The 16,864-nt window shown below is 32.7% G+C and overlaps 1 protein-coding gene across 1 annotated transcript; it reads right to left on the bottom strand.

The window, feature by feature from the left end:
- Positions 1–6,999: 6,999 nt before the first annotated feature.
- On the bottom strand, positions 7,000–8,552 carry LOC145120813 (receptor-like protein kinase HERK 1). Its single transcript, XM_079056606.1, has 2 exons — positions 7,479–8,552; positions 7,000–7,264 (listed from the first exon to the last, which is right to left on the bottom strand). Exons 1-2 carry the CDS (start codon positions 8,379–8,381, stop codon positions 7,187–7,189), a joined length of 981 nt encoding a protein of 326 aa, XP_078912732.1. The 5' UTR covers positions 8,382–8,552; the 3' UTR covers positions 7,000–7,186.
- Between the last annotated feature and the right edge of the window lie 8,312 nt (positions 8,553–16,864).

The raw sequence follows: 16,864 nt of genomic DNA, 5'->3' as shown, positions 1-16,864 counted from the left end.
TTATATATATCTACATCTTATATCTTAAACTTATATATCTGTCACACAGTATTTGGTAACCGAGCCTTTGGTTGTGGTGATCAGATTGTTATATTTCAAACAATCGGTATCTAAGCTGATATATAAAAGGCATAATATCCAACAGAACCAATATACGTTATAATGCATTTGTGGCCTCCTTTATTCTAGTGAAATCATGGGACAAAAACACAACCTTGCTTAGTTTGAGGGATGTGATATGTTTAGCATCATGTACCAGAAATGTATCCAGGAAAATTATTATATTTAGCCAATAAAGGTTGAAGTTGAGTGCCCCTGCTTAAGCATGTAGGGTTTGGAGTGAAAAAAAATGCGAGTTACATGTTTAAAACAAGAAAAAAGAGAGGATTACAAGAAAAGTTTGAAGAATTTTGGAGTAATTAAAGTGCAGATCAAAAGATCAAAATTCTGAAAGTTCAAAAGTAGAAGATACCGAAAAATCAAAAGTTGGTGAATTCAAAGAAATTAAGATCAAGTTATTAAGGAAGTGAAGAATTCTAAAAAATAGCTCCATATTGGTATCGAAAATTTGTAATTTTCTAGTTATGTATGCTTGGGTTGCTCAACCAAAAATACCTTGAGGTTAGGAGGTTTTCTGCGGATGGATTCGGAGGGATGCATAAAATGAGCATTGTTCGGAAAAAGTGGGCAAGTGTTTATGAGGATTGTGTGTATTTAGGATTGAAGGGGGTCCTTAGGAAAAATTTAGACACAAATACATGCGTTGCGGTTTTGGTATAATGGATGGGTTTGATTAGGATTATCTTATGTAATAATTAGTGTGCTAAAATACAGTTTTGCTTGGGGGCAAGAAAAAGTCAAGTGTGGGGTATTTTGATATTTGCATATTTAGTTATATTTTTAGTATAGATTTATATCATTTATTGGCTAATTAATTGCATTTTATGGACAAAAGATACTTAATATTGTTCAAATTATATTCTCAGTCCAAAAGAGAAGCTCGGAAGCAAAATGAAGCAGGAGATACGATCAAAAGTTCGGGAATGGAAGAAAGAAGGAAAATGCCTAATTTTGAAGCCACTCGGCGAGTAGGGACGTTTACTCGACGAGTACATACGAACGTTCGCGAAGAAATACGTGAAGTCCTTGCCGCATACCGATTCTTCAAAGGGACTCGACGAGTCGGCCGGCTACTCGACGAGTAGCCCTTGTTTTGAGATATCTATAAATAGAGGCCACAAATCCGAATGGAGGCTCTCGCTGGCTTTTGGAGAACTTACTTGGTGACTAAGGAACTTGCTGGAGATCAGAAGAACGTGTGAAGAACCCTAATTCTTTAATCTTGAGAGAATAAGGCAACTTAGGTTTAATTTTCCACTTTACTTTTGAATAGAATGATGTTAGGTTTATTTAGTTTCATTTTTAGATTTTCATATACTGAAATCATGAACTAAATTAGTTAGTTTCTGTTTAGGGAAGACGAATTTGCTTCTATGGTTTAATACACTCTTTTGATTAATTGTTAATTGGTGATTTTGTTAAATTAAGCTTGTTAAAGACCCTTATGCATTGACCATAACTATTTTCTGTTAATTGCAAAGTAATTAAGCTGCATGAACATCAATTGATTGCTTATCTAATATAAATTTGTGTGAACACATTGCTATATGCCTAGGAATAATGAATATGAAACTAGGATTAACTAGAGAATGGGTAAATTAATGTGTGAGCTTGTTTGATACACCATCAACAAGAGGTTAATTGAATCACCAATTTAATTAGCTAATTACAAGTCTTATTTAACATGAATAATTAAACTAGAGAATTTATTAATTTAATCACTTGATCACCGTTTAAGTTAATTTATTTTCTAAGGATTGGTAATAACGAATGCGAACCTAATCACTATAGTCGGTAACCAATAACAATTAATCGATTACATTATTAAGCTTTTGAACCATAGGAGTAAATGAGTTGAACCTAAACAGAAACCCTTTTTAATCATTGAAGTTAGTTTTGAAATTTTCATGCTTTATTTGTTAGTTAGTTAGTTGAGTTTTAGTTAAGTTTCTAGTCTTGGAAAACTAGAGAAAACCCTAATTTCATTACTTGTTTTTTTAGATAACATTAGTTATTAGTTTTAATTTTCCGTTCCCTGACTTCGATACCCTACTTATTTAGCTACACTACAATTGATAGGTCCACTTCCTTTGTGTGTTAATTTTGTAATTAAAAGTAGGTTTAAAACTAGTTGAGTCCACACTCATCATAGATGTTAAATGTCTTTGTGACTTTTGTATTTGTATGATCGGTCTAGGCATATTGGTTCGGTAGGGATAGGCCCATTATGGTGGGTTGGGGCCCAATATACGGGCTAGGCCCAATGGTATGTATGGTATGTGGTATTTTGGGGAACTCACTAAGCTTTGTCCTTACGGCTAGGCCCAATGGTATGTATGGTTTTTATGGTTATGGTTTTAGGTACTTCCAGTTCGAAAGGGAAGGGCCAGGCTTGATCGCAGCGCATCCACCCATGTTTCGGCATCATGATGATTTTGGGATTGTACTCTGATAATTGTTTTCTTATAAAAGTACTTCTGAATATTTGGATAAGCAATTATTGAATGTTGACTTAAAGATAATTAATGTTTTGGTTAAATTAAAAATTAAATTTTTACCTCATAATTTTTGGTCGTTACAGTGTGCCAAAGGAAGAAGTTTTAATATGCATAAAAACTTTGTGGCCACCAGTGAAAATCCTTTGCTCGTGCTATGTAACGTCCCATTTTCACAATAATTTTTTTTAAGTAAATCTCCCCAATTATAAATTCATTATGAAGAACACCATTTATTCCAAATACATTTATTAAAAATTAGAGTAATCTTAAAGCGCGTAATCTTCATTGTTATTGATGAATGTGTAGAGTCACGCCTTCGCCTTCCCATGATGGTTGATTGAACCTACAACAATAACCAACTGGATAAGCACAAAGCTTAGTGAGTTTTCCCCAAAATACACCATATGATAAACATACAAACATGCATAACGGCCCACAACCTCCCGGTTGGAATGCCCAGACCCAAACAGTCATCGTACTGGAATGCCAAGGGTTTGTTGGCCTACTGCCTCAACCCAACCGTTCCTTCTGAGTCTCCGTGTCGTCGACTTACAGTCGGCTTGCATCGGGTATCTTGGCCTACAACACAAATCAGGACCGCCTCAACCCACTAGTACCGTATGTTGACATATAAATAATCAAGGATCAAGTTGGCACATAATACAGACAAACAACAATCACACATCTCATTACCGCCTACTAGTCCTCGCACTACACATTGTCCCGCTAACAACTAACTTCCACGAAATGTGTAACCATAAGTAACCATAGGTGAGATAGCCACCCGAACAGATGATCCTACTCTAGAGCCACAACTAAACAAGGAACATGCAAGAAAGCCTAGATCAAGAGTTCTCAGGCTATCCTACATGACCACATACAGTCCTTAGGGCACTCCACTAGGTGATAACCAACAAGTGCAAATAGACATACAATACTACAAATCACTACTGCATAGCAATATCCTATATACCAGGATACAGATCTAGCAGATCACTACAACATAACAACACACCCGATACCAGAATACAAATCTAATATATCACTACAACATAGCAACATACTAAGTATCAACAATCCAAGGAATGCAAGACCGTATATACTCAGAGGTGAGATAGTCACCCGGACAGGTGGTCCTACTCTAGAACCACAATCAAACAAGGAACAGGTAAGAGAGCCTAGACGAAGAGTCATCAGTCTATCCTACATGACCACATACAGTCCCTAACGCATTCCTCTACTAATAGATAATCACAACTAGTTGGTCGGCATTGGTGCTTTCGACCTAGATTACAATGAGGCGAAACTCACATGAATCGAAGAACTCTGATCACTACGATACGATCCCTTTCCCAGCACTGCTTGCTCCCACAAATCATCTAACACCAAAACCAGATAGAATCTCAATCACTAGCCCAAAATCCTCAAGTATGACCCAAAGTCAACTTGGTCCAAAAGTCAACGGTCAACGAAAGTCAACGGTCAACAGACCTTCACGACTTGACCACCTATAGCTCACATCATAAGCCACTACAAAACAAAATAACCGAGTCTCACAACCCTCAGGACGTGACATCCATCACCTCACATCGTGATATCAGTCTGGAAGCCATTTTGATCCAAAAACCTTTTAATCCATTAAGCCACTAATTCATCTTTTCTAGGAGGCTTCCTAACACTCCAAGGATCATAAAAACCGATGTTGTAAGGGCTTGTATGTCCAATACAAGACAAGGGCTCAAACTAGGTCATTCATGGAGAAAAGAAGATAAATTCTCATATGAACTCCAACATCTTGCAAACTTTCATATCTATAACATATAAGCACCAAGGGATCCTAAGGACCCATAAATTTGACAACTTTATAGAGTCCCAACACTCTAACTCCTAAGATCTTGGATAGATATGCATAAAACCTTAGATCTAGCAACAAGGAAACATAAAGCTTGGATCTTGATTACTTACATTGGTCGAGAAGTGTAGCTACAGGTTGCAAATGAAACTTTCAAGCTGAAACCATGCTGTCATGATGATCTCTTCCTCTTCAAGCCACTAAAACACTACCAAATGTTCAAGGATCACAATGAGAGGCTAGGGTTAGGATTTTACTGAGTTTTGGAACGAATGAGGCTGTTTAAAAACCCTAAAATGAGGTTCATGGGACTTAAATACGAAGGAAACCCTAAAAGATCACGAGCTTGGGCAATAGTGTATCTCACGTCGTGAGCTCTTATTGCTCACGTCGTGAGCTCAGTTTCAATCAAAATCTTTATTTAATCATTCCTCACGTTCTGACCCTTCTATGGCTCACGTCGTGAGCCTTGGTTTTACCCTAAAACCATGCCTTGACTCCTTGAAACTCTAAATCGACCCGATACGGAAAACCAGGTGTTACATGCTAGTTGATAACAGTGGTCGGACCTATCGATTCGTAGGGAAAAATGACAAGATGTTAAAAAGCTTTATCTCAAATTTTGTTGTAGAAGATGTACAACTACACTATAAGTCTTGGCATCGTATTCCTCTCGAACACAAAAAGGTTACGTATCCTGAGATAGATGTAAGTACACAATACTTTTTATATGTAAAAAATTTGTATACTTTTAAATATTTTTTACTAATTAAATTTGTTTTCTTATTGTAGACATATTTTGATCATGATATGTATCGGGGTGCAACTTTTTGGGAAAGCATGCGAGCGGTTGTAAATGTCGACTGCCAAAGAGCTTATAAAGAACATAAACATGTTTTGAAATGTTATTTTGACTAAGTTGGCGGATATGATGACGCGGAAGGTGCAAGAATAAATTCACTGGAAGAAGTGGACGACGATGCTTCGAACGACATGATAGTAGGTCATATGTAGACATACACTGTGAGGAAATAATTAAATTTATTTGTATTATATAAAAATTTTGTTACCACTTATATAAATATATTAAATGTTTTTGGCTTATTATAGATTGAAAAAGGACTAGCCTTGCAACATATTAATATGTGAAGACAAATGCGTTATAAGGAAGGTCTAGGTTGGTTTACACTGCAATCAATCAGAAAGAGATTTGGTAAGTAATAAACGAAGTTATTACGTTGTTAATATGTTGTTGTTGTAGTAGTAGTTGTTGTTGTTGTTGTTATAGTTTTTTTAAGGCATATTATTATTATTATTATTATTATTATTATTATTATTATTTTATTGTTTAAATTTAGTTATTTATTTTAATTAATGTATGTTTATTATTTATTTATTTTAGGAAAAGATTGAAGCAGAGTATAGAAAGATACAAGAAGAGCTCTGGGAAAGCGAACGCTTAAATGAAGAACACTGTCTCACCCGTGTCCCTTGTGAGAGACGTAGACATGTTCATGGAGTTGGAAGGAAACTAAGCATCAACAATCATTTAATTCCAAATCAACATTCCAGATATTCCAAATCTTCCATATCCCACAAAATACAAATAATTTTCATGTTGTTGCATTAACCCAACAAATGAAATATATGCAACAAGTGTACAATAATTCATTGGCGCTCGTAATAACTTCCAACCACCACCAATGTTACAATTTCAATTCAATCCCAATGATTCCACAAAATACCCCCGAACAAACCAACGAAACCGAGGAGAACAAGGGGACGTGGGAAGATTGTTTTTGATCTTGTATGTTATTTTGAACAATGTTTGTTTAAGACTTATCATTTTTTTGTAGTAGATTTTTAATTTGAACTTTGATGGTTTGTTATGCTTATTTATTGTTTGACATAATTTTGCACATATAATGTCGAGATTTGTTTTAAAAAAATAGGTTTGGTATATATAAAAAAATATGTGAAAAATAAATAAATAAGCTCTACCGACGACATGTCGTCGGTACAAGTCATAATTGTAAAAACGGTTTTGACCTTTACCGACAACATGTCGTCACTATAACTGATACTGAAACAACTGTTGCAATCTTTTCCGGACGACTTGCTTGACACCTTTTCCCAACAAGAAGCCATTGGTACATATTGCATCTATAATATTGACGATAAGTCGTCTATTAGAGTATATAATAAAACTTTTTTTTTCTCGAAATCACTTCTGACAACAATTTTCCGACGACTTGTTGTCTGGATTGGTTGACCAGACGACATCTATCCCCACGACATTTTCCACCTTTACCGACAAGGCTATACTGACGACCTTGTGCAGACAACAAGTCGTCGGTGGAATGCATTGATTTTCCGTTAAACTAAACTAAACATAGGATGGAACATATTTTTTATAAGATTGTAGCATTTTTTTTTTAAAAAAAAATTGTGTTAGAACAAAGGCTGGAACGATTGTGATGCGAATACAAGACTCGGGTTTTTTGGCTCCTTTTTAATTACACCAGTATATATAAAGACCTAAATTTTATAAATTGCATATGAAGCCTAAAATGCCCCCAAAACGTCAGTGTGAGGCCTGATCGATCAAACCGCATTTTACATGGTTGAAAGAGCTAATTAATGCCAAAACAGGATTGTTAAACCGATGATAATATTACTAAAAGTCTAAAACAAAAACGCTAGCATGACCCCTAGACTAAAGGAGCACAGTGGCAACAACAATGCCCAACAGGACACCTGAAGCTCTTTTGATCTTCGACAATCTTCTTTTTTCCTAGAATCAGCAAAGAAAAGGTTGTTATGATATACTTGATCACAATTATAAAACAAACTTTCAAACACATTTTCAATCGGACATATTATATATTAATCCATATGATATGATGTATTGGTTGTCTCCGTTCCATATTACTTCAATTGTATTTGGTGTTTTTCTTGTTTTCTCCAGTAAAAAATACTATACAGGGAAAAGAGAAAGAATAACATACTTGACATTTGAGTGCAGATTCAAGCGTTCTCACAACGAAATCCATTGACGGGCGACGTTTCGGCTCTCTTTCCACACATTGTAATGCCAATTTTACGAACTTGTCAAAAGAAGGAAGTTCCATTTGTTTCCTTAGATCAGAATCAATAATCTTATCTCGAATTTCTTCTTTTGATGATTTCTTTACCCATTTGATTAGGGATCGGCGTGCATCATCACAACTAAAATCAATACAAAACCTTGAGCATAAAACTTCGAATAACACGACTCCGAAGGAGTAGACGTCCGATTCTTTCGTGTATATCATGGTTTCCACAAACTCAGGATCAGCATATCCATACGTGCCTTTGGCTTGGGTCATGAGATACGAACGATTTATGTTCGCAGGCCCATATTTAGAGAAACCAAAATCTGCAATTTTGGCGTTCCAGTTTTCGTCTAATAGGATGTTGGCACTCTTGATATCACAATGCAGGACTCGTTGGGCTTCCCTGGGATTGTGTAGGTACTCCAAGCCACGTGCAGCCCCAAGACATATCTTGAGACGTTGAACCCACGTCAACTTGGGGTCTGCTAGATGAAAGTCAAGGCTTTTGTTTGGTGCATACTCATACACAAGGATTCTTTCCTTCTCCTCATCACAGTATCCTATGAGTGAGATGAGATTTTCATGTTTATTATCGGAAAGCAACATGATTTCCCTTCGAAACTCCAGATCCAGATCTTCATTCCAGCGCTTTACAGCACCGATGGTTGGACCTTCAGAACGTGAGAACTCTCCTTTGTATACTTTACCAAATCCACCTTCTGCAATGAAGTTGCATGCATCAAAGTTGTGGGTGGCAGATTTTATGGATTCGAGTGAAATTTTGAGGTGCTCAAACTCTCTTATGAAAAACGACATTGTTGACTAAAATTGTCAAAGAAAAGTTGAAAGTTTCTAGCAATAATGATGAAAGGGATTGGAAGAAGCTAGATGTTGATACATTTTTCTCCAAGTACTGTGATGTTGTACTTATAGGGTGAGGCTTCAACCATGATTTTGTGTTCCAAAGCCATTGTCATCTACCATCCATCTTCGTGAGTCAAGTGCCTGATTTTAAAGAACAATTTGACTTAAAGTCGTAAACTATACAACTGCTCAGTCAGAATCATAAAAAAAATGTATAGTTTATGCCAATTTGCTGGCCACTTGACTCACGAAGATGCATGGGTACTGGTAGTTTATAGTTTATTAGATATCTTTTACTACTATTAATTATGTAACGATAGAACGAGTCCAAGTGAACAACTTGTAGATATTTATAAATGGTTAAAATTACTCAACTCGAAATTTACAATTAATATAACAATTAAAAATTATTACTTTTTTTTACAGCAAGAAAACTATATTGCAAACAATATTTGGCGAAGAGTGTAAAGTGATGAAACAAATATCCAACGATGTGCAGAGAGTAAAGACTTCTACCATTTTTAGTCTCATTTTAAAACCAGCTGATTTTTATTAATTAGAATTACATTTTTAAGTGTTTACAACTTATTAAAAGCTAGAATAAAAGTCTAAATAATTGTGTACAATAAAATTTAAACCATGTTTGAACAAAGTGGAACCTGATGACAACATCAATCAGTCCGTTTACACTACAAAATTATGATTTTCTTTTAAACTAAGATAAAAGAGTATGGTTGGATCTCATCTAAGAGCTTAGACATGTGCATTATAATATTTATGAAAATAGAGTCATGGAAGTTTTTTAAAATTTAATGTTCATGAAAGCACACTAGTACAAAAGAGGTTTAATAAAGCGGTTTATTTTATTTCTTGGTTATTCAACCGCTTCAAAAAATATAGCATCATAAAATAGTGTTGTTTTTTGAGGCGGTTCTACAACCGCCTTAGAAAATGTCCAAAACCGCGTCATAAAAATAGCTTCATAAAATAGACTTATTTTTTTATGCTGTCCAAAACCGCCTTATCAAATATAGCTTCATAAAATAGACGTATTTTTTGATGCTTTTGTTGAACAGTCTTAGAAAATAAACCGCCTTTTAAAATACAATACGAATGGCAACATAAAATATCATCAATCATTTGTTGATGTTGTTAGTCAACAGCATTATAAAATGTAGAACCGCCTTATAGATAAGAAATGCACCAAGAAAACGCTCTATTAAATAGCACAATTCAGTTGCCATTGATGGTAGCAAAAAAAAAATACCAATAAACAAAAAGGTATTACAAAATACTCACCATTACACAAAAAGCAATTACTTTATATTTTAAGTTTTAGTTATAATAAAACACAAAACATCCTAATGAATTCTTATTGAGTTCTTTTCATCAAATGCGGTATCATTTCTAAGACCATATCTTCAAGTTTTTCAGGCAAAACAAACATCTTCTTTTTCCAAAACTGCAACAAAGAAATAAATTATATAAATATGTATACAATTATATAGAAAAATTGATATTTTAAGTCTATCTCTAATAAAAGACTCTTTTTTTGTCCACATGTCATCTTTTTACAACTATTTTTTCCACGTAGCACAATTTCCTGTATTCTGCTCAATTTTTTCCCGCTCAAATCCTGTTTTAATGTAATCGGCAATATCCCTTAAAATCAGGAATTCTATTTTAAATACCTTATCTAATACCAAAACTACCTCTAATCAGATATAACTGAAATGCGCTTAATCCCCCTAAAATTTTGCCACCGATTTTGATAGCTTTTCTGCTGTACCAATATTTTCATAATTTGTTTATGTAAAAAATAAATGAAATGCATATAATTTTCGATTGAATCCCAAAAAACAGGGTCAAAATAAATCATATACATATGCTTAATCTGGTATTCTGCCACAAATTTCAATCGATGTTGTGCTCTTCTCACCTACCCATACAAATTAATTTTGGTTGATCATAACTCCGAACACCCACCAAAACTAAGAAGAAATGATGAAAAAAACATAAGGTTAGTACTTTCTGCTTGATATAAATATGTTTATTTTGTTTCAGTTGAGATTTATTACTCAAATCTACTATTCAATGCAACTGCAATGCTAATTGTTTATGTTTTTATTCATCTATTAAAAGTTTTTTTTTTCCGAAACTGTCCAGGTTAAATAACTTTACAAAAGTACCATGCTATTTAGTCATCTATTTTTTATTGATGGTGAAATTACACATCATTGAAAGTATGAATCTTTTTTTATATTTCCTTTCTTTTTAACAAGGATGTGTTTTACTCAAATATGCTTATTTTGTTAAAGTCTAATTAGCATATTATAGCATCAGACTTTTCTTATGTAAAACTCTTATAATATAAATTTTAGATTTTTCATTCTTTTTACTCTAAGGGTGGATATCTAGTGCTATAAAAAGAATAATGGAAAAAAAGGCAATTTGGTCCTTTGATGGCTTTTACAATATCCTCAACCATTCAATCCAAATACAATGCTATTTTTTATGTTTTTATTCATTTGTTTAAGTTTTTATTTTTTCTATTTTTTTTTACTTAAATTGACCATTTTGACATTTTGTCTCATATATTGTGTTTAGTCATCGATTTTTGATTGATGGATAATCTAGTTCAAAAAAAAGAATAAAGGGCAAAAAGGTCAAAGCCATCGTCAGCATCGCCAGGAGAAAAGATTGAAGGTCAAGGTTGAAAAGTAATTGATTTTTTACTTTTAAGTACAATTATGAGTTTTATTTCTGCTATTTTTTTTGACATTATGGTTTGTTTGGTTCAAACATTTTATGACTTTGGGTGTTTTTAAAGGTTTCTATGTGCTATAATCATGAAACACGTGGATTCATAATTTGGAGAAACATCCTCCATTGAGTATGTTTTGTTTGGATTCATAATTTGTTTGAGAATGGGTATTTGGGGGGAAATTGGTCTTTTTTGGAAATTTCTTGGAGTCACTTGACAGTTTTTTTTTTCTCTTGATAAGGCACAATATTAATAGAAAAGGGCATAATGGTCCTTTTTATGCCATTTTCTATTTAAAAGAAATAATGGTAGTTCTTTTAACCTTGATTATAAAATAATGCCTTTTAATATATGTGTTATTAAAATCAACTAAGGATGAATGATTCGGTGCAATAAAAAGAATAAAGGGCAAAAAGGACAATTTGGTCCTTTCATTTGTTGAAGTTTTTTTTTTCAGAAATTGTCCCCGTTAATTTACTTTACAAAAGTATCATGCTATTTTTTTTCATTTATTTATACATCCCTTTTAAATGCAAAAACAACAATGTACTTTTGTTAATGTCTAATTAGCAAATTATAGCATCATACTTTTTTTTTTTTGAAAAACAATGTTTGTGTATTTGTAAACTATGGTTATTTTGTGTAATCAAACAATACTTTTCTTAGTTTTCATTGCAATGTACTTTCATTTAAGTTGTGTAATTTTCTCATTATATGTGTGGTTGTCTATATATGTTATGTGTCTGGTTATATTTGTTGTGTGACTTTTTTTTATGATTGGTGTTTTTTTGTACTTACAACACAATCACTAAAATCTTGACTTTGATTTGGTTTTGTAATTGGATTGGGAGTTTCTCTTATTTACAGCATAATAATTGAACATAATGACAAAAATGACAAATTTTAAATATTACGCAAAAAAAAATATCAAAGCAATTTAAACAAACTTGAAGATTTTTTACTCACCACTCCATTCCTAGCATGCTTTTGAGCTATTGAATTCCAATTTTGACATCCTGAAACGTTTACACAAAACATCCATGATTTCATTTATTGGTACACATTTCACTTCACTATGAAATAGGAAAAAAAATTAAGAGTTTATGTATATAATCTTCGAATCTTGTAAAGAACGGGGTTGAGATGGTATGTTCAACAATATACTCCTAAAAATGATTTTAAAGTTACAGTTTTAAATGAGGTATGCAAACTTAATTGTCGATTAACCTTGATTTTAGGTGGAGACTATGTTGAGAAATACAATTTTGCTCGTGTCTTCATCTAAATACAAGTTGTTTTAACATTGTATGCTCAAGGTGCTTTATCGGGTAAAGGTGATAAATTAATAAATTTATTCTAATCATTGTTTAACGATCACATTTATTATTTAGTTTTAGTGCTTTTCTTTCTCTCCGTTGTGTCCAAGGGTTATAACCTAGTATATACTAAACACTTACTTTATTTTGAAAATCATGTTGAATGGTCTCAACAAACTCTCGCATGTGTTTAATCACTATATATCCACATTCCCAACTACCTTTTTGTTTACAGCACTACATTTAATTCACAATTAAATATTTCAAACCATTTGAAATAAATTAATAAAAAACAACAGAAAACATACCTTTACCTTCTCCCACTTATCAAATCGTCCCGAGAAAATTGTACTTATCAAAGAAGTAAAAAGGTATTCGTCTAATTTCTTCAGATCATTTTTTGAAGAATCCAGAATATAAGTAGATTTGCTATTCAGACGTAGGATAAAAAGAACCCAATGGTCACTAAAAAAATAAAATATATAGAACAAGTAAGCATATATGTGTAGTGTGTATATATGCGAATGTATTATGGAAAGAAAAAAAATACCACTGTAAATATGGAGCAAGAAAATATTTTTTGCCTTCATGATACAAAAATACTTCTACGATATGTTTGGCGACAGCCGTCATCCTTATTTGTGTATCGAATCTTGCAATGCGTAACGGATCAAAAAAAGCGCATTCGGAATTGGCAGACCTAGAAAAACACTTATATATACTACACAATGTTAGTAAAATTAATTATATCTAAATGTTATTATAAAATATTAAAAATATAATAACTTACATCGCAAACCAATGTATAATGCTATAATCAAGTCAACCCCTTAAAAATAGTTGTAACACCTCGCTATATAGGATGGGAAGTCGAACGGTCTCGATACATCCCTCTGGGTGAAAAAATATATGTGTCATGTGCATTCTTAAAAAAGTTTGCTACTTGAAAAGCAATAGCTTGAATTTTAGGACATTTTGTTGTACTTTGATCAAGGATATATAAAGATCATGATCTACAAATGTAAATGGTTTGGGTTTGGGTTTGGGTTTGGGTTCGGGTTCGGGTTTGGGTTTGTGTTTGGGCTCGGGTTCCGGTTCCGGTTCCGGTTCGGATTCAGATTCGGATTCGGATTCGGGTTCGGGTTCGGGTTCGGGTTCATGATCGAGTTCGGGTCCGGGTTCACGTTCGCGTTCTAGCCCGAGCCCGACTCCGAGTGCATTTAAATCAATTTGTGGTGGATTCATAGATAATATCTAAAAACAAACATAAAGCATTAGTTCTACATATGATTGTATACAAACATTAAACTTCTAAAAACAAACATAAAACAAGTTCTTTTAAGACTAACCATATCAACTAAACCACCTTAAAAAGGTTCATTAGCATCCATTTGATGCTGATAAGGAAAGTGGTTTTCCTCAAACTAAAATAACAAATAAATTGTTATAATATTAACAAATAAAACTAAATTAACAACATGTTGAAAATATACGATCTGATTACCACGAATAAAGGCTCGGATACCAGTTACTGGGTGACAGATATATATATTTAAGGAGATAAGATGCGGAAAAAAAATAAGAAGTGTGGAATAAATATAAACTGGAAAGCTATAAATGACTGAAAGCTATAAATGAAATAAATGACAGTATTTAAATGACGTAAAGCTGTAATAAAATATATAAATATATAAATATATATAAAGTCGGTTCGTCAATAAATTGACTGAACTGGTTTAGAATTGGACTGTATCTTAATAGACTGTGTCTCTATTTGTTCAAAGTTCAATCCGGTAAGTAACAATAAGTTTTTTTTTATGTAACAATGAATTGTTTACAAAACGATACAAAATACACGGGTAATGTTTTTTGTATGTGGGTATGGGGTTTTTTAAGGTGATTTGATGAGGTTGAAGTGGGTATTTGGAGGGTGGTAGAAGGTGTAATAAGGTTGTAGTTTTGGTGGTATAAGGTAACAAAGAGGGTGATGTTGAAAGAGCTTTGGGTGGTTACAAATATAGATTTTTGTAGTAAATCTCTCTGGATAGCCAATTCTCTCTCGCGTCTCTCCGGGGTTTGCAGTGGTCAAAAAAATCGAGGAAAATTCCTGGATGTAGGTAAGGTCCTGAATAATTTGCGGTGCAAATCTCTCCCGTATTATCTTGTTGAGTTGTGCTCGGTGAATTTTTTCTTAACTTACAAATTCTGATGTCGAAAAACAGCAAGGTGGTGATGGTTGTGGTGATTTGAAAGGGTTTTTTTGGAGGAGGTTTAAGGAGGGTATTTGGAGGGTGTTTGGAGAGTATTTTGAGGTTGGCTATGTGTTTATTCTTCTGGAGATGAGAGAGTAATAGGAGATATATTACAAGGAAACACAAAACACACACAAAAACTCATGTAAACATGCATCTATATATATGCAAATGAATCAAGCAACTCTTGTTTGTTTAAGGAAAAGTAATGAAGTGATTGATTGTAAAGGTTGGAAGCACACATGATGTTTGGTACTTTTGCTTTTGTGAAGATTTCTTTCCAATATATATACATATGCATGATTCATATATATATATATATATATAAATATAAATATATATATATATATATATATATATATATATATATATACAATATACATACATATATATATACAATATAATATATATACATATATATTTATATAATATATATATATATATATATATATATATATATATATATATATATACACACACGAACACTTGTATATATATATATATATATATATATATATATATATATATATATATATATATATATATATATGTGAATTGAATTTCTATTTTTGACCCTTGAGGTTTTTAAATTCTTGACAATTTTAGTCTTGATTTGTTTTGTCTTCAAACGACCAAATATTGCGTCTATTTTTCCGTCTTTGCGTATTTCGTCTTTTGCATATTTTTCTATTTCATAATTAAGCACGAATCCACGCAACCTGAAATAACTGATAATATTTGTTAGATAATATAAACCAATTCGTCTTATTTCAGTGATGATCACATATAAAAACATTTTTCAACACAACATTTTATAAGAGTGAATTAGTCGACTACGACTACCTGTAGATGAAAAAATGAAGTTGTGGTGTCATCAACGTGTATTCGAGCCCATTCGCGTACCACTATTTGACTTGCTCAGTGTTTTGTTTGCAAGCTAAATAGATTGTAATATTTAAATAAAACTATATTAAAATATATTTTTGTATTTAAATAAAAATATACCTTTAATGCATATCTCGGCCACTGAACGATGGTATGAAGCAGATGTTTAACAAATTCAACTTCATTCGTTCGTGTTACGACATGCACAAGCAGATGTTTTTTGTATGTGGGTATGGGGTTTTTTAAGGTGATTTGATGAGGTTGAAGTGGGTATTTGGAGGGTGGTAGAAGGTGTAATAAGGTTGTAGTTTTGGTGGTATAAGGTAACAAAGAGGGTGATGTTGAAAGAGCTTTGGGTGGTTACAAATATAGATTTTTGTAGTAAATCTCTCTGGATAGCCAATTCTCTCTCGCGTCTCTCTGGGGTTTGCAGTGGTCAAAAAAATCGAGGAAAATTCCTGGATGTAGGTAAGGTCCTGAATAATTTGCGGTGCAAATCTCTCCCGTATTATCTTGTTGAGTTGTGCTCGGTGAATTTTTTCTTAACTTACAAATTCTGATGTCGAAAAACAGCAAGGTGGTGATGGTTGTGGTGATTTGAAAGGGTTTTTTTGGAGGAGGTTTAAGGAGGGTATTTGGAGGGTGTTTGGAGAGTATTTTGAGGTTGGCTATGTGTTTATTCTTCTGGAGATGAGAGAGTAATAGGAGATATATTACAAGGAAACACAAAACACACACAAAAACTCATGTAAACATGCATCTATATATATGCAAATGAATCAAGCAACTCTTGTTTGTTTAAGGAAAAGTAATGAAGTGATTGATTGTAAAGGTTGGAAGCACACATGATGCTTGGTACTTTTGCTTTTGTGAAGATTTCTTTCCAATATATATATATATATATATATATATATATATATATATATTATATATATATATATATATATATATATATATATATATATATATATATATATATATATACAATATATACAATATACATACATATATATATACAATATAATATATATACATATATATTTATATAATATATATATATATATATATATATATATATATATACACACGAACACTTGTATATATATATATATATATACACACGAACACTTGTATATAGAAACCTGAAATAACTGATAATATTTGTTAGATAATATAAAACCAATTCGTCTTATTTCAGTGATGATCACATATAAAAAC

Source organism: Lactuca virosa, chromosome 6 (genome assembly GCF_052849685.1).
Source record: "Lactuca virosa cultivar CGN04683 chromosome 6, Lactuca_virosa_CGN04683_v6, whole genome shotgun sequence".
Lineage (NCBI taxonomy): Eukaryota > Viridiplantae > Streptophyta > Magnoliopsida > Asterales > Asteraceae > Lactuca > Lactuca virosa.
Note: the sequence above shows the minus strand (reverse complement) of the source record. Positions and strands in the feature narration are given on the sequence as shown.